This window comes from Rutilus rutilus, assembly GCF_951802725.1.
Source record: "Rutilus rutilus genome assembly, chromosome: 24".
In the NCBI taxonomy this organism is placed as follows: domain Eukaryota; kingdom Metazoa; phylum Chordata; class Actinopteri; order Cypriniformes; family Leuciscidae; genus Rutilus; species Rutilus rutilus.
Window position 1 is genome coordinate 20641316 of NC_140228.1, and position 25246 is coordinate 20666561.

The window sequence follows — 25246 nt, forward strand, 5'->3', positions numbered from 1 at the left end:
TCTTTTCTAAATCGGTAATATCACGATTTTTCCTCTCTTTTTTTATATTATGTGGACTACATTAAAACGACATAATTGCAGGACTGCATATTTGCTGTAGGCTTAAAACATGCCTTAATTTATTGTGGGATATTTTATAATTGTCGATGGTATTTCAATTTGCAATGGCTTATAGTGAGCCTACTTTTCTTTTCTTTTTTTCTGCGCCAAAAAAAAAGAAAAAGAAAAAAAGAATAGCCTACTTTTATAGAACTTTCATCTCAATACTGATTATGAAGTTGTAATAAATTAATTATATAGCCTACTGCAGACATGTTTATATTACTTTATATGGACATATCCTTTGGCAAAGAGATGGATGCATTCTGGGAAGTGATATGTGTTTAAATGTAATGGCTACATACTCGTTTTTCCTTCACTTGGACATTTATGCTGACCCCTTTAAAAGTTTGAGCACGGATATAAAATATTAAGACTGTACTTTTTAATTATGATTGATATTTTGGCGCAATTTTGTGCAACACGTCACTGTGTGCGACCATCGGAGAAACCATTGCCCAGCGCGATTCCACCACGGTAAGTCGCTTACAACAGTCTAATAAGCAAGATGAATTCATAAGCATTATTTACACGTCCAAAATGAATAAAATTACGAGTTTATAAAAAAAAACATGTTCTAAGCCTAGATATAGGTTCTAGATGTATATATACAAAATAAAATTATGAGTATTTCCACATAAAAAAAACAAAAAAAACATGTTGTGATATATATATCACAACATGTGTTTTTTTATGTGGAAATACTCATAATTTTATTTTGGACGTGTAACTGCTTATTGAGAATTTTTTGGGGGAATAGTAATTGGGGACATTTAGATGATGTGATTTTCTCTCGATCATCGTGGTTCACACACAACGTCACTGTAATGTGTTAGTAATAACAATATTATCACTTGGTCTAACGTTATACTGCACATAACGCTGCCTTTAAATCTGGGATGGCGAACCCCTAGACACATGTTACGTGCCATTAAAAAAAAAATGTTACGCGACTTTTAACAGTAGCACAGGAAATAGGAACAACGTGAATCTGTATTTATTTATCCTAAGCATTTACAAGAAAATGGGAATCACTCACTATTTGGGTACACTTTTTAAATCTTATATCAACATAACACTACATAATTAACATTTTCTGTTGTTCTCCCTGCAGATCCTGTCAAACATATCACCTGTCGAACCTATCCGAACCTGATTTTCAAAACCCAAAGGCACTTTTAAGAGCCAACCTCTATCTCTTCATTATTTTCTATCTTACATCCTCTCTGTTACATCCTCTCTTTCATCCTCAATCTTTATCTATCTCACAGTCTTTATTGCTCTTTCTTTCCTCCCTGTCTGTCTTTGTCTACTTGTCTGTCTTACCCATCTTTGTCAGTCTGTCTGTTTGTATCTGACTGTGTCTGTCTGTCTGTATCTGACTGTCTGTCTGTCTGTATTTCTGTCTGTCTGTATCTGACTGTCTGTCTGTATCTGACTGTTTGTTATAATGCCAGGGGGGTCTACAAAAAAGATCTGCCCCTTTTGTCAGGGGATAATATTTTGTGCTCAAAAGATCTGCTCACATTGTAAAAAGGAGCAGCCTCTGAAGCAGCGCCTCAAGAAGAAGCTTCAGAGGTTTGATGAGAAGCGAGAGGAATGGGTGGTTGGTCGTAAGAAAAACCACAACACTGCGTCCATCAAGGATGAAGCCAATATCATGGTACGTACAATTTCATACATGACAGTAAACTGTCCAGATCATCTAAGAAGTACATTCAGTGGTACCATTTGTTATTGAGCATGCCAGCGCAAGGTCAGAAAGGCATTATTTTTTGCCAATATAGATAAATTTTAATATTTTTTTTCCAATGATACTTTATCCTCCCTGTGTCATCAGAATCAATTTAAAAGTATAATTTAACTATCAACTTTGAAGGCACACGTAATTGTGATTTGTAGTTTTTATTTTAGTGGTGGTAATACAACCATAAAGTTATCACATCTTCACCGTAATACATCACATACCTAAATGATCTACCAGAGCAAAATTTGAACACACAGCAAATACAATTGAAACTCAGGAATTCTTGAGTTCATAACATATACAGTCATGCATTATGACAGAATTACAGGTGCAATTTAATAATCAAACTTTCTTATTGAGTGGATGAGAAATAACACATGAACTGCATTCATACTGTACTACTCAAAGCACTTTAAAATGTGAATGCGTCAATTGTAAATATGTGCAGCATTCACCCATTTGGTCACATAATCACTAAGGTTCTGCCTTTATTTATAATTAATCTTTAGATTGTCATTGTCCAGTTGCACAATGGTTACATAATCTTATCAATGTAGGTGCAAAACCCGAGCTACTAATGTTACAAAAATAAATATTTATATAAAGTTATATGAAGGGTACCCTCATGGTGTCAGATTTATCTTTTTACTGTTTTTCTATATATAGTTGTTTTTTGCTTCTATTGTATGAGCCTTTCCTGTTTGCACATAAAGCTAAACTCACCATTAGGTTAAAAAGCCTGAATGACAGTAACCTGGATGCTGTCATTAATAATGTTATATATTTTTAAATTAATATTCTTAGTTATTTTTTATGTTGTTTTTCTATTACTTAAAACAGCAAACACACAATTTTGTCATTGCAGCTTGAGAAACTCCATGCCATTGGCTACAAACCAGTTCTGCTACTAGGAAAGGAGAACAAAAAAAAAAGAAATTAAGTGCGAAATATTAACGCCTCGCTGCACACTCTCCACCTTTGCCCAGGACTACCTACAGAAGATAGGTTCATTTTATGAATACCTTTGTGAAGGTGAGATGCATGCACTGTCTTAAAGTCACAGTTCACAACTTGTGTTGAGTACTCAAAATATTTTATTAAAGTTTAAATCTTAAAGGAATGTCTCACCCCTAAAACTTAAATTCAATCATTCTTTTTTTTCTGCTGATGAATGCTTGTATGATCATAGGCTACTCTATGTGACGTCTCTACCAACACATTTAATGTAGACGCAAATGGGTAGAAAAACATAAAAATTCACACCTGGCAAATGATTATGGGAATTGAAGTAAACTTTCAAAACAGTAGTTTCTTGCAACTGCAGATACTCAGACATGTAGATTCTAAGTGTATTGAGCCCTGTTTGTATTAATAGCATGCAGTACACTGGTCTACAATGGGATTTGGCACCCAGAGTTAAGTGCATTCAAGCATATACTGTCAACTTTAGAATTATGTTTGGTATGGTTTTGTAGGAGCCATATTTCATTTCTGTTTTCAGCCCACATACAACCATATTTTTAATGTTTAGGCACACTGACCACAGCATTTTTTGTAGTGACATACTAATTGAACACATTACATTTGCAAAGACCCGTTTTGGTCACTGGGTCAAAGAATCAAATGATAATGAATCTATATATACTCATTGAAACAATATCGAGGACAGTGCTAAAATGTAGATCATTAAAGGAAATAACACAGAGAAAAAGAAAACCATCAAATTTTTGCTGTGGATACACCACAAACTTACACTGCTACTAACTTTGAGGCATAAAGCCCAAAGTTTTTTAGCGCACGCAGTCTAGTCTTAACTGAATAGTTTGACCCAGTCTGTAAACAAACATTATACTTGTCATTTTTTTAATAGATATTATGAGCACTCTGGGTTTTATTTTCCTGACTTAAAGATATATTGTGTTGGTTATCGTCATAGAAAATCAATCAAATATATTACAGATATCTACTGTAATACATCCAGTAGACTCTCAATAGTTCTCCTGCAATCAAAAGTGCCTTCAAATCTGGTTGGGGAAAATTTGGTATATATTATTCAAACACATTTACCTAACAGTTAAAACAGGTACAGATCAAGCTTATGGTTAACCTCTATGTTTTAAATAAGCAAAACACAACACTTGTTTAACTTGCACAGGATGGACCCAGGATTCCAGTGGCAATGAGGATCAGCTGATTACTCTGCAGCTCACACCCTGCGAGGCGAGCCCCACGGAGGGGCAAGTGGAGCAGGCGGAGTCCACGGAGGGGCAAATGGAGCAGGCGGAATCCACGGAGGGGCAAGTGGAGCAGGCAGAGTCCACGGAGGGGCAAGTGGAGCAGGCGGAATCCACGGAGGGGCAAGTGGAGCAGGCGGAATCCACGGAGGGGCAAGTGGAGCAGGCGGAATCCACGGAGGGGCAAGTGGAGCAGGCGGAATCCACGGAGGGGCAAGGTAATTAGAACAAATTTAAAGAGTTACAGTTTATATTTGTAAAGTCCAAAAGTGTTTGACCCATGGGTTACCTTAACTTTACTTGACTTCCAGTGTTTTTCCCCCATAGAGCTTGATGCAGGTTAGGGCTCTTTTCAACGAAATGAACTCAAACTCACCATGCTATAACTTTTTTGCTGCTTGATAAAGTAAAACTCACTATAGGTGATGATACACAGGGCAACTTTTTGAGCAATGTTGCTGGGCAATCTTGCCGAGCGATTGTTCCTTGGGCACTTTCACATTGAAAATGGGCAACACATTTCTATCTGGATAATTTAGATGGGTTGTGGGCCCTGTGTCTCATCTGGTTGCCTGTTGACGGCAACATTGCCCAGCAACATTGCTCAAAAAGTTGCCCTGTGTATCATCACCTACAGGGTTCTCATTTTCAATGGATAATCTGCTAGAAAAGTTTATCTGATATTACATAATTAGATAGATGATAGGTCTATCTGATTCTGTACTAGGGCTGTTGGAAGGAATTTTGTGAGTCTATTAAAAATTTAAAAGTAAAATAAGTACTACTAATCAAATGCTGAAATTACTAGGCCAAATTTTATTATTAAAGATATTAGGATAATTCGAATATTCAAAATAATTGGGAATGTCAGTGTCCCATGAACACTTAACTTAACCATTCTCCCACCCCTTGCGTTCCCTGAACAAGTCAGCGCAGGATCAGCGCTTGTTGAAACAAATTAGGATTATCACAAACAGGATGGACATAAACGAGAAAATGAAACACGTGGAGTTAATGGAGCAACCTTAATTCAATCGCAATAAGAATGCATGTACTTTACACCTATTAATACATGTACTGCCACACTTGTGCGATGTTGTGATCTTCAAGAATTTGAAATAATAAGTTAAAGATTTATTTGGTATATGAGTAATTTTCTTTCTCCAAACCCACAGCTGTCTTCACAGGGTCAGCCAGGGGCACAGTCGCAAGTCGAAAAAAAAAAAAGTCAGGTATGTAAATAATGTTTGTCCGTCCTTCGGATGAGACGTTAAACTGAGGTCCTGACTCTCTGTGGTCATTAAAAATCCCAGGGTGTCCTTCGAAAAAGTAGGGTGTGGTGGGGTGTAGGGGGTGTAACCCCAGCATCCTGGCCAAATTTGCCCATTGGCCCCTGTCCATCATGGCCTCCTAATCATCCTCATATACTGATTGGCTTCATCACTGTCTCCTCTCCACCAGTAAGCTGGTGTGTGGTGAGCGTTCTGGCGCAATATGGCTGTCGTCGCATCATCCAAATGGATGCTGCACATTGGTGGTGGTTGAGGAGATCCCCCCTTCAATGTAAAGCGCTTTGAGTACCCAGAAAAGCGCTATATAAATGTAATGAATTATTATTATTATTATTAGGGTAATTATTGGTGGTTCTGATAACTGTTACCATAGCTTGGTAACTATGAAACTCAATGAAACTCATTAGTCAAGCAGATTCTCTAATAAGTAAATTAATTACTTAAATAGAATTTAAAGGGGGCCTATTATGCTAATTTCCAGTTCTATATTTTTATTCTGATACTCCACTAGAGTAGCTTTGCATGATCCTAAAAAAAGTCCTTATTTATCTTGAACTGGTCCTTTATGCAGACCGTGTCTGAAACAGGTCATTTTAGATGGAGTATTCTAAAAGCCTACTATGATTACTATTTTCCAATGAGCCTGCATGTGATGTAAAATCTGGAGCCAAATTAAACGGTGTGTTTGCACACACATTAACTGGGAGGATGGTCTTTTCTCATATTTCAGGGGTGTCTAGACACACCAGGGACACATATTTATGTTGAAAAGACATTACAAAGTGCATTTTGTCTAATTATTGTAAATGTGTTTTTTTTTTTTTTTTTTTTTTTGAGTGGATATATGACTGGACTGTAATCTTATATCCCACAGGGGGACCAAGGCATATGCCTGAAAGGAAAAGGCCACAAAAGAGTAAGTGCATGTAAAAGCAATGATTCATACTTTGCTAAACATTGCAACTTAACCCGTTAATTCGCTTTAGTTCAATTGCTTATTTTTTTTAACTACTACAACAGACAATTTCCGGTAGTCACAATTTTATTTATTTAATGAATTATTTAGCAAACGCTTTTATCCAAAGTTTCTTACAAATAAATACAATATGTACAATACAAGCAGTCAAATCAACAACAGGGCAACAATACTGTATGTAAATGTCGTGACCAGTCCAGCTAGTCCAGCGTAGCACACGTAACCATGATTATTCATAATAGATATAGAATAGGAATGATTAGTATTATTGAGATTATTACAATTGACATGCTATAAAATCCAACAGGCTTAATTAGTCAAATTTGACCAAAATGCATTGCCAAGTAGTAGAAGTAGCAGCAGTGTTCTTAGTTGTGAGCTGTGGCTTAGCAGTAGTATGGTTATTCAAGCAAGCATACCACATTGGAACCGAGAGTAATTTGGTTCCATGATACATATTTTGATTAGTGATAAACATCACTTGTCATCCTTGCAAGTCTGGTCACTACTTAAGTCTTCATAGTTGTGTTTATTTTGTTTCTAATCTAACAATCTAAGAAATATTTGAAATGTGTTTTTGATGTTCACAGATTGCTCCTACCACACTCGCCTAGAGGCTTTCCCCATCAGGAGTGTATTAAGAGAAAGAGTGAGAAAGGTTAGACAGTCATAAAGGAACTGCAGAGTGTAGGCAGTATGCAGAGTGTAATATAGGATTTAGAAACTTCCGTGTGTTTTGGCAAATACATATTATACATACCATAATTGTTAGGTAGATACTTTTTATGTGTTCAGTCTTTTTGAATTACAGTTTATGAAGGAGTGTCTTCTGAAAATCAATGAAACTCAATGCCTATAATCAGACATAATAGCCTTATGCTAAGAATGGATTTAATTTTTTGTATTTTCTTACATTAGGGCAAAGCAGAAATGCTGGTTGACTGGGAGCCCTGTCCAGTATTATTCTGTTCTTCTGCTTAATGAATTAATGCATTCATTATTTATTTACTTAAACTTTTTTTTTTTGCTACAATTTTTTTATTAATCTGTTCTGTTTCAGATTAAACAAGCCTTTTAAACAAGTTTAAAGCACACATCATTACCGAACATGTCTTTTATAAGTATAACAGTTTCATTTTCCATCTATGAAGGACCACCACCATTACTGGATGCATGAAGGTGGTGGTTCTTCATAGATGGAAAATTAAACTTATACTTATAAAAGACATGTTCGGTAATGTTTTAAGTTTATTGGAAACCCCAACCAGTAACAGAAAAAAAAAATCCCTTCTGTTTTTAGTGGTGAGCAGTGGGCCCATTCCTGGCAGCCAAAGGATTCACTCCAAAATAATAAAAATAAATAAAATGTATATTTAGAACTCCATTTTGGTTTCAGCCTATTTATTAAATTGTTTCTGTGCTGCATTTGAAGTCATATCTCATCTTTCTGTAGTAGTGAAAAGGGGAACATCTCCAAGAATATGACCTGGAGTTTAATCTCGAAAGGGAATGTACTAGAAATGTACTTAATCCAACTGAATTTTCTTCTTCAGATGTTATTCAAAAGCATGTTTCATATTTCATGATTATAAATTGCACTGTTATTTTATTACAGTTGACGTGTAATTTGATTTCATGTTCTGTTTTCTGTGCTTTTCAAGTTCACTTAACCTCACAGTCCACTGTTAAGAAATACAACCTTATGGCTTGTTTGACATGAAGCTAAAATATGAAGTTCAACAAATAAGACTGTCCTTCTTTATACTCGCACATTATATCATATCTTTTACATTGTCTCTCTCACTCTCTTCTACTCCAAACTCATCAGCTGACTGGGTGTTTTATGTCTTAAACCAAATGTATTTTCTTCTCAACCCTCTTGAGCCAATCGTGTCATACAGTAGGTCCCTCCACTGTGGTCATCAGGAGAAGAGCTCCACATTCATCCAGATCTCAGCATTGCTACTCACCCCTTCACCACCACCAGTGTCGGCTCCATGTAGGGGATATCCCTTTTTCATATCATGCATTTCTCTTAAAAGAGTGATGTCTTGATGTGGTCCAATTGCCAAAGACTATATAGTTTCAATTTGTTATGCACCTTGTCAATAAATTAGTTTGATCATTCTTTAAGCCTCTAGTGAGTAATTAAGCAATAAATAAGCATTTGGAATATTTTCACTTGTATTTTTGTGAAAGAACACAAATACACTACAATAACACTTGCAAAAGATGATAATTTTTGTTTTTACTTTTCCATGCATGAATTTAGTTCAAAACAATATGAGGATGAAGTGGTTGAGACAAAAGAAACAGACTACATTGAGCATATTTATATGTGATGAAGTGGATTCTTTTTTAATTAAAATTTAGCTTAGCATATATAATTTAATCAGAGCTCTCAAGTTTTTATAAAAAAAATTGGAGTGAGGTTACATTTGTTAGGGGAGGAGCCACTCACATATTTGAAACAGTGGCCCCAAGTTTTTGCTTGCAGTTCAATTGTATCTATTCTTGACCAGCACAAACAAACTATAGCAATTGGTAAATCTGATAAACAGACTGATTCATCCAAATAAAATATATGATTTTATCTTCTAGAACTGAACAGTGTTTTTCACACATTTTGGAATTCTTTACTGTAATATTAGGATATTGTTTGTATACTTATTGCATCTAATGCTGACATATTTATAAGTGGCAGTTTATTACATTCATCAGTTGGTAAAACATTTGCAGGCCATAAATAAATAAATAAACATAATGTTAAATAAAACTTTTTTTTTTTTTTATTTTTTTTTTTTAGTCGCTCTTTGAAGGGTAGCATAACTCCCGCCGACAATCTTGAATTCATGTCTACTGTAGCCTAGCTAAAACCACAGATTTGAAGTCTTGGCGATTTCTTTTTTTTTTTTTTTTATCCTAATCATATAGCCTATAAATATAGCCTAATGTATGTTTCGGCTGTATAATGTATGTTTCTTAATATAGAATAGTAAAGACACATTTTTATAACATTATTCCTGGTTGGGAAACCAGAAGAACTACAAGTATGGTGACTGATATGTACACTTTGTAAGATCAATGGCACGTCTCTCGTGGGAATTGTAGTTTATACAGTTTTTTCCCAACTGCTTACACACAAAATCTTTTTTATGTCACACGATTTTTTGAAACCTCTCACTCAAAGTGCAAAACTTCACACCACATCTCCAAAAACAATAAACTATTTCTCAGCCTTTGACTAATAGCATAAAACACTTTTTTCAAAACACTAGGCTACACACAATTTTGTGTGTGCAGTTTTGGGAAAGTTTTGAAAAAAGGTGACAGTTTTGAAAATGTGTGCAAGCAGTTGGAAAAAAAAAGTAAATAGTGTACATTGGAGACAGCCCTGATGGTTGTTCTACAACTACAATAACAGTCAAATATACTCAATGACCTGATAGCCTCGTGATTTTTTTTTTCATCTTGATCATTTAAATATAGTATAATGTATGTTTCAACTGTAGGAGATTGTTGATATATACACTCACCTAAAGGATTATTAGGAACACCATACTAATACTGTGTTTGACCCCCTTTCGCCTTCAGAACTGCCTTAATTCTACGTGGCATTGATTCAACAAGGTGCTGAAAGCATTCTTTAGAAATGTTGGCCCATATTGATAGGATAGCATCTTGCAGTTGATGGAGATTTGTGGGATGCACATCCAGGGCACGAAGCTCCCGTTCCACCACATCCCAAAGATGCTCTATTGGGTTGAGATCTGGTGACTGTGGGGGCCATTTTAGTACAGTGAACTCATTGTCATGTTCAAGAAACCAATTTGAAATGATTCGAGCTTTGTGACATGGTGCATTATCCTGCTGGAAGTAGCCATCAGAGGATGGGTACATGGTGGTCATAAAGGGATGGACATGGTCAGAAACAATGCTCAGGTAGGCTGTGGCATTTAAACGATGCCCAATTGGCACTAAGGGGCCTAAAGTGTGCCAAGAAAACATCCCCCACACCATTACACCACCACCACCAGCCTGCACAGTGTTAACAAGGCATGATGGATCCATGTTCTCATTCTGTTTATGCCAAATTCTGACTCTACCATCTGAATGTCTCAACATTCTTTGTAAACCCTAGAAATGGTTGTGCGTGAAAATCCCAGTAACTGAGCAGATTGTGAAATACTCAGACCGGCCCGTCTGGCACCAACAACCATGCCACGCTCAAAATTGCTTAAATCACCTTTCTTTCCCATTCTGACATTCAGTTTGGAGTTCAGGAGATTGTCTTGACCAGGCCCACACCCCTAAATGCATTGAAGCAACTGCCATGTGATTGGTTGATTAGATAATTGAATTAATGAGAAATTGAACAGGTGTTCCTAATAATTCTTTAGGTGAGTGTATAGTAAAGCTACAATTTTATAACCCTAAAACTAACCCTACTCTGAAAACTGGAAGAACTTCAAGTATGGACGCTGATTTGTACGCTTAGTAACAAGTTCAATGGCACGTCTCTACAGGGGGGAGCGTGCATATCTTCCCACAGCCCTGTGTTACCACAGCCCTATGTTCCCAGAGCCCTAAGTGCCCACAGCTCTTTGTTCCCACAGAGGGTTAGGGTTACCCTAACCCTAAACCTAACCCTAACTAGCTGTAGCAGTGTAGAATAGCTGTAGTGTAGACTAGCTGTAGTAGTATAGACTAGCTGTTGAAATTATAGGGAAATGTATGAACACAATACTCAATTTTGAAAATGTCCTAGAAATGTGGGATCATAGAGTTCCTGACAGATTTCTCCCGACCTTTTCCCGAGGGTTAAATGTGGTAAGAAAATGACTTGACTTAGAGTTTCATTTTGAGAAAAATCTTTGAAATTAGAAAAATATTGAGCGAATATAGGACTGTGGGAGCATATGGTTGTGGGAACATAGAACCTAATTTTCAAAATTTTCAGTAAAAAAAAATTCACAGAAATGTGGGAACATAGGGCAGTGGGAACATAGGGCCGTGGTAACATAGAGCTGTGGGAACAGAGGGATGACCCCAACTAGGGAGCTGGCACAAATCTCATCTGAGAATGCTTGTCTCTTTGCCCTTTCCCTTTCTCCTCCCCCTCTCATCTTATCCGTTTCATCGATCTGTTGAAGGTTCTGATTGCTGTGTGATCAGTTTTGACTCTTTGTGTAGTGCTTTCTAAATTACAACATTGTGTAGGCAATGATAAATGGATAATGTGTGTAAAGTTTTGCAGTGAAAGTTTAACAAATCTGACTCATGTGTCAAAACTGGGGAGTAGTGTTTATAGTTTGGGGAAAAGGGTGTGCTTTTTGACAAACGGTGTTGCGTTTTTGAAATTTGAGTTCATATCCATAGTTATAGTGTTTCAGCAATCGGGAAAAACTGTAACATATACACCTAACAGATACACATTACTTATTATGATAGATCTGGTTTAATTACAAACAAGGTTGATTGTTTGAAAATAAGTAAAAAGACATGCATTAAAGTAATTAATTAATAATGCTTGATGTTAAACAGAGTTTAAACTGTTAAACAGTTTATCTGTAAACAAGATTCCACAGTGTGATGTTTTTTATCAACTATAAAAATATAAAATATTGTTTTTCAATAAAGTATGAAAAAGTAAAAACAAAATATTCATCTTTGGAAATACTTTATTTCTTGTCTCTCACAACAATACCAGTGAAAATACACCAAATGCATATTTGTCAAACAAGCCATAAGGCTGTATTTAAAAACATTGGACTGTGAGGTTAAGTTCACTTGCAAAAAGCTCCAGCAGAACAAAGAATTAAGTCATCTGTCAACTGTAATAATATACAATATAAATTATGATCGTAAAATAAAAAACGGTGTGTTTTTCTGTTACATACTATAATGCATCTTTGCAGTAATATAAAGTTACACAACAGTTATATACACCCAATCAAGTAGTAATCCATAGGCAGCCTCCTCTGGGAAAAAAAAAAAATGACATAGACTGACACAGACACTGCTGCTGCACCGCAGAATAAGTGAATTTTGAGAAATGCAATCAAGAATGAGTTTTTACATTAAGGCCTAAATGTGATGATAGAGGAACTGTCATGAGGTCACCAAAGTCATCATGTGCTTACAAGATTTCATGGCAATCTGCCCAATTAGACAATATTCAATTTTACATTCTGGTCTAATGATTGTGCTACAGGGAATGTCATAAGGTCAACATGACATGATTCATTGCTCAGCAAATTACAGAAATCGGTTCATAACATTTGTTGTATGCAAGTCAAAAGTTTGGCCTAACGTTGGTGCAAAAGGAAAGGTCACAGGGTCACCACAATTAAGGGGAGTCTCTCTTAAAAGAGTATACACTACCCTGATATCATATGAGCCCAGTAATTACATCTGGTAATATCATACATGCAAAGTTTACATTTTTGGATAAGATTGGTGCACCTATACTGAGAGGTTTGTGCATTTTCAATGAACTGTGCAATGTGCTAACTAAATTGCTTGGAAAATCTAAAGACACAGTTTGAATTTTTAACAAGATTTTGATGTGGTTAATCAATCAGCATACTAATAATACACAGATATAGGGCAAGTCCATTTCCTTCAACATAGTCCTTCGTGCAGCTTCCATCTGGGGAAATACAGAAAAACAAAAAAGCAAGAATTAGGATAAGAGAGTGAATTTCAGCTGTTTTAGAATAAGTAAGGTGTGTAAAGCATTAATAAAATACACAAATAAATTATTAAGAATAACAGTAACAGGGGGTTATTCCAAAAAACAAACAAACAAACAAACATACATAATATTAATAAATGAATGACCTAAATTGTGTTTTCCTCTTCATCCTCACTGGTGTCTGGACTACTGAGGCCACTTTGATCTTCCTCTTCAACATGTAGAAGAACAGAGGCCTCAGGACCTAAGGCAGTCTTGTACTGTTGGAGGACCACTTGGAACCTTTCTGACACCTCTGACAGTCTTCTTCTCAAGAGACAGCAAAGTCCCTCATTTCCCTGGTCTACGTCTCAAAATACAAACGAGATTACATTAAAGACAAACTATATTAAAGGTTGTATCAGTGATTTCAGGCCCAAACATAAATGATCACATTCATCTAATCTTTCCTAATGATCCGCTAGCTGGCCGCCCCATAAGCATGCAGTAAAAAAAAACGCGTCTCTGTTGGCAGCCTAGGCTCTGAGATCTGCACACAAAAACAGTTGCGCTCACCACCACTCAAAACCAAAACAAATAGTGTTCCAACCAATCACCGACAGGGGTGGGTGTTGTGAGTTTCGCGCGCAGCCGTCATAGGCAGCCGTGCACGAGCGCAAAACCTCACAACACCCGCCGTGATTGGTTGGAACACTATTTGTTTTGGTTTTGAGTGGTGGTGAGCGCAACTGTTTTTGTGTGCAGATCTGAGCCTAGGCTGCCTACAGACTAGAGACACGTTTTTTTGACGGCTTGCTTATGGGGCGGCCAGCTAGCGGATCATTAGGAAAGATTAGATGAATGTGATCATTTATGTTTGGGTCAAATAACTTAAATGGAGTAAAAAGATATCACCAATTCATATCTACATAGCAGGATGATTGCCATTTTTATGTGTATCGCTGACATGGGACCAGGCAAGCTTCTGTATAAAACAACTTAAGGCAACATGGCTCACTGAGGTGACTTTACTGTATGTAGGGAGGCCCAAAGCAGCATATATATGTCTGATAGCTGTTTTAAGTTAACAGTTTTCTTCTTCACTACAGTTGTGCTGAAGTAACATATTTTGTTACTTGCTGACCAGCAAGGTTTTCTATGTTGACTGGAGGATATAATAATAAGATTAATCTTGATGTTATGCTAACCCCATGTAACACACCAGGACACAAATTCCAATGTTCAAATTCTTTTGTTCATTTCCGCTTTCCAGTAACAGACATAGTACAACAAATCTGCACATCTTTCAAGCAAATGTGAATCTTTATAGCCTTACTGACTTGTTACCATAGCTACAGTAACAACTTTAATCCCCATTTTATGTATATCCCAAAGGACCACGGCAAAGACAGCCATAACCGTTCTACTCCATCCAAGTTCTGTGACTGATGTGTTTTTTTGTTCGTTTTTTTTAAACACATTAGATGGACAGGGTTTTAATTAAACTTACCCTCCTCAGCCAACTTGTTCTTGAGAACCATTGCCAGGCTCTGCAACCACGTGCAGTGTTGTGCCATCTCCAACACCAAAACGCTTCTTTCCTCATGCAGTCGCCTTGTTAACATCACTTGGTCGTGCACTCGTTTCTTGATTGAAATGTTTGCTAAGAATCAATAACAGTTATATGTACACATGAGACAATCTTGCATAATCACTACAAACATTGACTTTTTTTTATCAAATTGATACATAAGAAAACTGAAAATACACCATTAAACTAAATTAATATTACAACACTCAATATGTAACATGCATGCCTTAGTTCAGTATGCTCTATAAAGCTGGGCCCGGTTTCCCAAAGCGTTCTTATCTCTAAGTAGTTCTTAACCTATTCCTTAACCTCTCTCTTAACCTTATGGGACGGTTCTCGAAACGTTCGTACGCTAAGTATATCTTTTGTAAGTCACACTTTCGTAAGGTTGGTCTGGACCATTCGTAGCTCTCTCTTAGCGTTGTTGCAGGTCTAAATGAATATAATTCTGAAGTTTTAATACACCCAGACAGTATTAAATTAGGCTAATTCAAGTGTTTTCATGCAAAGAATAAAATTGTCATTACACTGATTGTTGTTAAATTTTTAATTATATTATTTTACAATATTATTAATTGAATTAAAACGCTCTTTTAAAGGCCAGTGAAAGCATAGGCTACTGTCAGTTAAGTCCTATTCGGACGCTAATATTGTTTCTCATGGGCTCGTCCGGTATTTTAAACATTTACAGGGGTAAGTCGGTGATTTTAGTGCCGTCCGAATCCATAATATCAGTGTTTTTCTCACCCAATCCGCGTAAAAATCCCTGGCCAAATTAGTACCTTCTGTTTTTTGACAAACAGGTCGTGTGATAATTTAATTGCCGTCTGAATCCACATCTCCGAGTTTACAAGAGATTCAAAATTCACGGTTTAAATCCTTTTTGATCACTGCCGAGCACCGTACATGATGTACACTTTTATTACTGAAATGCTGGAAAGTATTTACAAGAACAATATTTCATCGCAGCTCCACCTCAGCGAACAAACATGGGAAAGAAAAGGCGGCACGTAACTTTTTGAAAAGGTTATTGTGGCAGCAATAGGCTATATGTTACAATTTTAAAATATGTAGGCTAGGCTATTATAGGCTATTATAGTTTGAATTATTTTTTTATAATATCCAATAATCATAATAAATTGAAATTTCAACTATTTCTGAAGTGCTTCTTTTATAAAGATGACCGCTTTTTCACATAAACAGCCCCTGCACGAGAGAATAATTGATTCTCGAGCAATCGATTTCAAACAATTCAGCACCATTGGCACGGACAGCGCCGGGTAACGTCCCACGTAAGAAGGTATATCTTAAGCGGCTTCCTAAGGTATAGTTCGGGGAACACACTTAGGAAAATAAACAAATTTGGTAAGATATATCTTTCGAGTCTTCTTAGCAGGCTAAGAGTGAGCGTTATCGGGAAACCGGGCCCAGAACTGTAAATACCGTATTTTCCGCACTATAAGGCGCACCGGATTATAAGGCGCACCTTCAATGAATGGCCTATTTTAGAACTGTTTTCATATATAGGGCGCACCGGATTATAAGGCGCATATAGAATAGAAGATACTGCAGTCAAATGTTTGACTGGGTTTGCGTTATGCAGTGGTCACCAACCTTTTCAAGCCTAAGATCACATCCAAAGTCCAAATGTAAACCAAGATACCTTGTTTATACTCGACGCGTCCGCATGAGCGCGAAGTTAATAAAAAAAATAATATCCGTCTGCTCAGGCAGATTCGGCTTAACAGCGCGCGCGCCTCTGAATCCGAAGATGCATGACTTTGAGCCGAATCTGCCCGAGCAGACGGATATTAGTAGTACATCTCATCACACCGGCACCCAGTTTGCGCGTCTAAATCATTTGTATGGTCTGGTGTTCAGTCTAAAACAAAACAGTTGCGTCAAGTATAAATGCCTCGTCTGTTTGGGGAGTTGCGCGCGCAGTCAGCGGAGGCTCGCGCTCCGGTGTCAGGCGAAAGTATAAACAAGGTTTAAGTCAGCGGTTGTTTAACAGACGTTAACATAAGGCGCCAGATCCATATATAAGGCGCTCCGGATTATAAGGCGCACTGTCGTTTTTTGAAAAAAATAAAGGCTTTTAAGTGCGCCTTACGGTACGTTCACACGGGGCGTCAGCGTCAACGCTTCCCATTGACTTTGAATGGGTGACGTCAAGCGTTGCCGAAAAGAATTGTGGATCCGTCGGCGGCGCTTCACTGGCGTTGCTCGCGGCAGAAGTTGAGAATTTTTCAACTTCTGCCGCGAGCAACGCCAGTGAAGCCCCGCAGACGGAAGCGTCAGCCAATCAGGATCGCTCTATGCAAATACAGTAGCCAGGCGGCAGCCAATCACGGCAATGAAGCTTGTTGTTGAGTTCCTGTCTAATTTCATTGGCTGACGCTGCTATGACCATGGCGTCAGTGCCAAACTTCAGCCACGCCTTCAGTTAAGCGTTGACGCTGACGCCCCGTGTGAACGTACCGTTATAGTGCGGAAAATACGGTAAATTCCTGTGAAGCATCTAAAAACAGACATACCACTGCCATGAACCTCCCACGGCCATATTTGAGACACAGTGCTCTCTCCAGTTAGGGAATGCTCCACCACAGCTACGTCAATGGTTGTTGCCGATTCTAGTACAAGATCATTGTATTTCTGTATCTCCTGAAGAAGGAGTTTTTTGTCTTCTGCCAGCTTCCTTCGAAGGCGATGGCGAAACTTGCTGCTGTCTAGAAAGACATAAAGTACAGAGGCAGAGGTTTTTGACAGAACTCTTCAACAAGAAAAAAATTATAGCACCAAAAAATTGAAAAGCAAAGCTGCAGTTATTGAAGTATGTGAAAATTATAATGTAGACTGACATGGGAAACTAATTGTCCAGTGTGTAACATTTTGGGGGGAATCTAACTAACACACACACTTTTCATGATTGCCTGAAAATAATAATTGTGCATTAATTAATTAAGAATGGGCAGTTTTAAATACGTTCCCCTTCCACGGAGGCCGCTATGTTGCACCTCCATGTTCCTACAGTAGCCCACAACGGACAAACAAACACTGGGTTTAGGATAGTACCTCTCACATTTTCTCGTCGGCTACCGTAGCTTGGAAAGATAGAGGTGAGGTAAGCTGGTTGCAATCGTCAAACCTCACTGATAGATACCACTAAATCCTACAGACTGGTCATTTAAAGAACAGAATTCAATGATTGAGCTGAACTGTGCTACTACATTATTTGCTAATTCCATGTTGGTGGAATAGGATGCATACATAGCCTGAATTTATCAACCTATTATATTATATAGTTATACCATTCTGACGGTAGAGGGTTCGCTTCCGGTGCCTCACACTAAGGTAAAGCCCCTCAATTGATTGCTGAAGTCCTCTGTGTGTGGTGCCTTGACTGGCACAAGATGTATCAGGTGTCTCTGTAGAAGATATAGTGAAAGCAAATTCACTGTTAAAACACAGAACCGTTTCTCTGCTTGAATTTCATGTAAAACCTTTTAATCCAACTTATTTAAACTTTGTATGTGCACTTCCTGCAGGGAACTGGAATATACTAATAAACCTGACATAAATGTGGCATCACATTAGATGAAGATCCGCCTACTATTTTTTGCTGCTCTTTAATATCAAACATAAAATTTAGATTGTAGAAAGGGATATTTGTTGTTTCTTTTATCTGGTCATGCTTACCACCAGCTGCCCATTCTTTTACATCAGATAGCCACTGTGACACCACTTCATCTGTGCAATCTAGCTCTGTTTTTAGGTCAGCTAGCCTTGCAGTCTCATCCTTGAGTCTCTGACAAGTCTGATGAACAGTTATACAATAATAAGGATTAAAACTTTGTATGATTAACAACAGGCCAAGTAAACACAACAAAAGGACACAAAACAATTAATAGGAGACTTACCTTCACATATCTTGTGGAAAGTCCCTGATGTAAAGAGAGATTTTTTTTCTCGTTCCACCCCATTGCATGCAAAGTAAGCATGTCCACCCGTGCTGTTGAAAGCAAATAATGAGGTTATGATGATCAATCTAAAAAAATTTATACACGAATATTGCAAACTCCGATCACCTGCTTTGGACATATATTTGGTCGTCAGGGCACAACGTGAGAGGTAGCTGTTCACTTGCTCCACCTCCTCACCAGCGGTTGTCCCTGCTCCTTCCTGGTTCCTGCCACTCCAGTTAATCTGTTAGTAAAGGGTGGAAGAAATTCAGTTTTATTTTATTTATATAGCCCAATATCACAAACCACAATTTTCATCAAAGGGCATTACATTCCATGCAAGAAATGGTTATGCAAAAAGACAAGATAATATAGTGTAGCTTAACTTATATTTCATATTATTAATGTGCTTGTAAATATTACAAATGTACATATGATGCCAAAATATTATACACACCTCACACTTAGTAGCATGTGCTCGAGCATGCATTACACTGAGAAAGGGTTTCATAGTGGTCAGCTCCTGAAGAGCAGGAAGGACACTAGCTACTTTCTCCAGGTATGGCCAGTATTTGCATGCCACGTCCATTGCGAAGAATTGTGCCTTGGCTGGCATGAGCTCCCTTTGAAGGTACAGAGGGTAGGCAAATATCTCCCCCCTGTACATATTAAGGGCTTTCAAAAGGAACCCATGGCGACACACAGCAACCTCCATCCCCTCTTCATCCAATTTTGAAGCCCTCCTTGAAGTTTCCCTCGCTGCTGTCCACTGGGAGTCCCCACATGTGCCTCTTCCCTGTGCAGGGTGTCTACAGATATGAACAAGTTAAATTTAAGACTTTTTAAGACCTTTTTAATGCCACTTTGAATGAAATTTAATACCAAACCTGTGATGGAAATACAAATTATATTACATAAGTATATATTATGGGTGTAACGGTTCACAAAATTCACGGTTCAGTTCGATACGATACACTTGTGTCATGGTTCGGTTCGGTACGTTTTTGATACAGCATAAAGAAATAAATGCCAGAGAAATGTCCTTGATTTAAATGTTTTATTCTTTTTTATATTAAAACTAACATCATAAAGTATGATTTTTTTTTTTTTTTACTTTGAGCAATTCTAGAGCTATAATTGACTATTCTTAGGAGCATATAAAACAAAGCAGCTCCTTGGAAAAAATGAAATGTCATATTGTAATAGTTATAAACAAAGGTTTATTTTAGTTCAGATTAACATTTGAGGGCAGCAATTGTATTCATAATGTCAAAATAAAACCGACGTGTTACTTGAAGGCATTATAGCCTACTATTCCTGCCAAACGTAGGCTACATGGTTGCAGTTAGTGTTACTACAGTAAATCCATGGTGAATGTTGCTGATCTGTGGACACCGATAGTTCATTCATGGCACAATGTTTCTTCCAGGTTTCCACGTCAGCGCTGTTTGATCCGTTAATAACGGAGAAATATGAATGCTTCGTTCTCACTAGATCTCGCAGCAATGTTATTACTTCTGTCAGTTCTGTGGCGAATACAAATGCTTTCTTTACTGCATCTCTTATTAGCGCTGTGTAGTAACAGTGTCGCATGATCACGATCGGCTCGCGCTGCACTGGTCCAAACTGATAAACGGTCCTTCAACCACACAATAACGAGCAGTTTCGTTCCGCTTGCATTTTACGTTTGCCATTTGATGTTGGGCAATGTTGTGGTCGCGCCGGCGTCTTACATTATGAGCGCGCTTTCCACGCGCAACGCGCCTACATTTGAAACACCAGAAAAAGCCTACATTATCATTATCAATATCTGTTTATGTAATAAAATCTGAATCATTCTCGCGATTCGATGCTTCACTGGTTATTTGACGGACATTAGGTGCGTCAGACTGGATAAATTTTAGCGGTAACGTGACCAGAAATATTTAAGACCTATCGAATCTGAATTTAAGACATTTTAATACTTTTTAAGGCCTTTTATTAGGAAAACTTTATTTAAGACATTTTAAGACTTTTTAAGGACCCGCGGCCACCCTGCTGTGTCTATGACACACAAAACAAACACGACAAATCAAATAAAAGCAATGGCGTCATTCAATATATGGCATTTATTCTCTCAATTTGATTTTGTAATTGGTAGGCAGGAGTAATTGAAGTGGGGGACACGTTTATTATTGTAACAACTATTTTGTCAACTTGCATTTTTCACTGCTTTCTGTATGGTGTCGACAAATCTAGACACCGCGCTGTCTTCAGCCACAAAGAGCCCCTCAAAAAAGCCAGGATCATCAGAGCTGAGGAAGAAAGAAAAATAGAAAATCCGTTCATGAAATATATGAAGTAAGAAAATAAATCAATAAAAAGACTGAAAGAAAGATCACCTTCCGTTTCGGCGAAAGCGATATAGCTTTCTGTTTCCATCTGCTGAAACAGCCAACATTTCTGGTGTGCAGGCTGGGCAGGTGAAAGGAGCACTACAGCAGAGCTGGTCTTCCTCAAATGATGCATACGAAAGCTCTAAGAAGCTGCGCTGCAGTGCATCGCCGTTGATAGGTCCAGACTGGAAAATATATAGAATGAAATAGTATTTTGATATTGTCTGCTTATGGAATTTTTTTTTATAAAATGGTAATAACATTTACACTTACTCTTCCTCCACACTTAGTGCGATGTTCCAGCAGCTTTGCGAAGGCTTGTCTGGAGAATCCCGGAGAGATGATCTTGAGTTCCTGAAAGGAGCTCAAGAGGTCCAGTGTATAAAGTGTGGAATTGGTGATGGAGGCTGGCCAATATCCACTTCTTAGGAGGTCTTTAAAGTCAGGGGTCCACTGCTGCTGGCATGTTTGACATTCATACAGTGGCTGATGCAAGTCAAAACGCCCTTGGAACAAAAAAAATAATTAAAAATATAATACACATTTACCACATACTTAATTTTACAACACTTAGTTCATTATGCACATTGTGAATGGTTGAGAGACATTGCACAAGTTCCTATAATCCCACATTTATATTTTCAAATTCACAAAAATTCCACACTGCTGTGTTGATTGGACATCATGCTGGAAAGATGCTAATAATTTTTTTCTTTGCGGAGGACAATAACAGGTCTTTGTTTCAGTTAATAACATTACCATGTGCTATTCCATATGTTCTGTCACTTCTGCAATTGTAAGCACAATGCCACAGCACACTAGTGTGAAAAACATCAAATCTACTATATATATATATATATATATTTATTTTTTTACCATTGATGGTAATTAAAATCACTGGTTTGCCTGGTAACACAGTGAAGTTTGTGCCTCCACAGGAGCAGTCTGGCACCTTCACAGTTGGCAAAATGCAAGCTGGCAAAAAGAAGGAAAACCAGTAATTTAGATTATCTGTAACTGTCTGCAGACACACATTGAACAGCAAAATTAAAGCTTTCGTGAGAACGTACCTTGCTCATGGGTGCAATATCCATCCTCCCCTTTAATGATGCATGTGGTCGGAGGAATGGCTTCAAAAAAACCACGAATCACGCATTCCCTGTTGTGGAGTGGATGTTTTTTGTGATGCAATACATCACAGTCCCCACAGAACCACTCCTCAGGAAGACACTCCCTGCACCTAAGGAGAAAATAAAACAATATTATAATATAATACATTATTTCAGGTGAATAACTCATATAAAGTACTGTACACTCTATTTAAGCTATTTCACTTTTACTAGGTTCGATTTTATTGTATAGGATTGCATAGTGCCTCAGTGTTTAGCACTGTCACCTCACAGCAAGAAGGTCCTAGATTTACTTTTCTCATTAATGTGTTTTTCATCTGGGTATCTAAGTCTTCTCCCATCCCAAAAGACATGTATCTTAGCCTATAAAGCAGGGCACTCAGCAAACCCACCCTGGGTAATTGAAGTTTGGTATTAATAAAAACCAACCTAATAACAGCAGGCTCGTTGCAAAGGTAACACAGGGGATGACCAACAGCCTCTTTTGAAATAAGGCATTTTAGGTGGTATGGTCTTGCTTCTTTCCAGCGCTCTGAGGCTTTCTGCTGCCGAAAAGACCATGATGATGCAGAGCTACTTTGAGGCTGAGCAGCAGAAGGACATGACGCCAAAATATCAGAGAGCCTCTCCATATTTTTTTCTGTAAAGAAAATCCAAAAATAAAGCGGTAAGGGATCATTTAGATAAGGAACAATTAAAAGTCAACTGATCAGTATTAGAATGAACACTTTTTTTATACTGTACATGGATAAATTCATCACTGTGAATTACCAAATTCCTCTTGAGGATTTAGTTTTGTTGAGGTTGCAGTAAGTGGAACCTCCACACTGGATGACAGGGAGCACTCGACCGTGGGGTATGTGGCTGTAAAACAGCACATAGAAGAATAAGAACAAGTTAGGCTATAACACTCTATTCTTGTTCTTCTTTTCAAACTATATACTAAACAATTTATGAAATCAGACATATTTTTGTTAAGTACATGGTAGTGTCTTCTACAATAGTGTCACTGAAAGGTTTATCTACTTTTTAATGTCTTTTTAGATATTTGAATATTTTAAACTCTCAATAAACAATTACAGTGTTCTAATTTGAGTTGGTCCAACATTATCATTGTAAATTCCTCCTACAAATGTCAAATAATTCAGATATAACCTGTAGCGGAGGCATGGCGTCGCCCTCCTCGCCTCCCCCTCGGCTTACCACGTCCTACAGATTCCCTTTTAGAGGTGTGTGGAGGGTCTCGTACACGTTTCCTCTCATCAGCTGCTCTCTGTGTATTGGAGTGAATATTTCTTGTAAGACTGATGTTGATAAAAGTACGGTAACCAAAAGGCTTAAATGAGCCTTGGAATAGATTCTCCAAGTCTCTGTAACTCAGAGGGATGGAACTGCATATACTATTATTATTATTATTATTATATTCCCTTATTAACACATGTCACAGAGCATGGCAGGATGCATCATGCAATATACCTGTATTAAATCTTCTGCACTCATCATTCTTACATATTCCTCATCACGTTTTACTTTAATTTGTTATGTTTGTTGTTATAAAATGATTGAGGTGTACAAAAACTCTAACCTTGGCTTCAGCTAGAATGTGTTCATGTTTCAGCTCCAGAGCCATGCGTCTCCCTTCTTGGTAGTGGGGATCCTGTGAATCAAGTTTATGCTTGGTGGCCATTGCAATGCAGTCAGATACAGACAGACAGTCAGATACAGACAGACAGTCAGATACAGACAGACAGACACAGTCAGATACAAACAGACAGACTGACAAAGATGGGTAAGACAGACAAGTAGACAAAGACAGACAGGGAGGAAAGAAAGAGCAATAAAGACTGTGAGATAGATAAAGATTGAGGATGAAAGAGAGGATGTAACAGAGAGGATGTAAGATAGAAAATAATGAAGAGATAGAGGTTGGCTCTTAAAAGTGCCTTTGGGTTTTGAAAATCAGGTTCGGATAGGTTCGACAGGTGATATGTTTGACAGGATCTGCAGGGAGAACAACAGAAAATGTTAATTATGTAGTGTTATGTTGATATAAGATTTAAAAAGTGTACCCAAATAGTGAGTGATTCCCATTTTCTTGTAAATGCTTAGGATAAATAAATACAGATTCACGTTGTTCCTATTTCCTGTGCTACTGTTAAAAGTCGCGTAACATTTTTTTTTAATGGCACGTAACATGTGTCTAGGGGTTCGCCATCCCAGATTTAAAGGCAGCGTTATGTGCAGTATAACGTTAGACCAAGTGATAATATTGTTATTACTAACACATTACAGTGACGTTGTGTGTGAACCACGATGATCGAGAGAAAATCACATCATCTAAATGTCCCCAATTACTATTCCCCCAAAAAATTCTCAATAAGCAGTTACACGTCCAAAATAAAATTATGAGTATTTCCACATAAAAAAACACATGTTGTGATATATATATCACAACATGTTTTTTTTTTTTTTTTTTATGTGGAAATACTCATAATTTTATTTTGTATATATACATCTAGAACCTATATCTAGGCTTAGAACATGTTTTTTTTTTATAAACTCGTAATTTTATTCATTTTGGACGTGTAAATAATGCTTATGAATTCATCTTGCTTATTAGACTGTTGTAAGCGACTTACCGTGGTGGAATCGCGCTGGGCAATGGTTTCTCCGATGGTCGCACACAGTGACGTGTTGCACAAAATTGCGCCAAAATATCAATCATAATTAAAAAGTACAGTCTTAATATTTTATATCCGTGCTCAAACTTTTAAAGGGGTCAGCATAAATGTCCAAGTGAAGGAAAAACGAGTATGTAGCCATTACATTTAAACACATATCACTTCCCAGAATGCATCCATCTCTTTGCCAAAGGATATGTCCATATAAAGTAATATAAACATGTCTGCAGTAGGCTATATAATTAATTTATTACAACTTCATAATCAGTATTGAGATGAAAGTTCTATAAAAGTAGGCTATTCTTTTTTTCTTTTTCTTTTTTTTTGGCGCAGAAAAAAAGAAAAGAAAAGTAGGCTCACTATAAGCCATTGCAAATTGAAATACCATCGACAATTATAAAATATCCCACAATAAATTAAGGCATGTTTTAAGCCTACAGCAAATATGCAGTCCTGCAATTATGTCGTTTTAATGTAGTCCAC

General features: G+C 37.5%; 3 protein-coding genes and 1 long non-coding RNA gene across 5 annotated transcripts; 2 read left to right on the forward strand and 2 right to left on the reverse strand.

Moving 5' to 3' along the window:
- Nucleotides 1-1145: 1145 nt before the first annotated feature.
- Nucleotides 1146-4103, forward strand: LOC311284428. The gene is made up of 3 exons (XR_014626212.1): nt 1146-1762; nt 2712-2878; nt 4002-4103. It is a non-coding gene; the product is annotated as an uncharacterized lncRNA (long non-coding RNA).
- A 14-nt stretch (nt 4104-4117) lies between these two features.
- On the forward strand, nt 4118-7329 carry LOC311284360 (uncharacterized protein; the record flags this gene model as incomplete). Its single annotated transcript, XM_084399356.1, has 5 exons — nt 4118-4298; nt 5256-5312; nt 6247-6288; nt 6939-7006; nt 7267-7329. 5 exons carry the CDS (start codon nt 4118-4120, stop codon nt 7327-7329), a joined length of 411 nt encoding a protein of 136 aa, XP_084255482.1.
- Nucleotides 7330-11923: 4594 nt separating this feature from the next.
- On the reverse strand, nt 11924-19352 carry LOC311283667 (uncharacterized protein). Of its 2 annotated transcripts, none has more exons than XM_084398222.1 (9): nt 19035-19352; nt 18704-18821; nt 18536-18627; nt 18315-18432; nt 17927-18043; nt 17153-17344; nt 14535-14687; nt 13192-13388; nt 11924-13000 (listed from the first exon to the last, which is right to left on the reverse strand). In XM_084398222.1, the coding sequence occupies exons 1-8, from the start codon at nt 19290-19292 to the stop codon at nt 13192-13194; spliced, it is 1245 nt and encodes a 414-aa protein (XP_084254348.1). In that variant the 5' UTR covers nt 19293-19352; the 3' UTR covers nt 11924-13000. The 2 variants fall into 2 exon arrangements, with proteins under 2 accessions (XP_084254348.1, XP_084254347.1); XM_084398221.1 differs by having other exon boundaries at nt 13192-13394.
- LOC311284361 (uncharacterized protein) lies at nt 19300-24179 on the reverse strand (the record flags this gene model as incomplete). Its single annotated transcript, XM_084399357.1, has 10 exons — nt 23668-24179; nt 23238-23355; nt 22854-22946; nt 22512-22722; nt 22023-22192; nt 21829-21927; nt 21226-21458; nt 20959-21137; nt 20778-20871; nt 19300-19386 (listed from the first exon to the last, which is right to left on the reverse strand). The coding sequence occupies exons 1-10, from the start codon at nt 23767-23769 to the stop codon at nt 19300-19302; spliced, it is 1386 nt and encodes a 461-aa protein (XP_084255483.1). The 5' UTR covers nt 23770-24179.
- Between the last annotated feature and the right edge of the window lie 1067 nt (nt 24180-25246).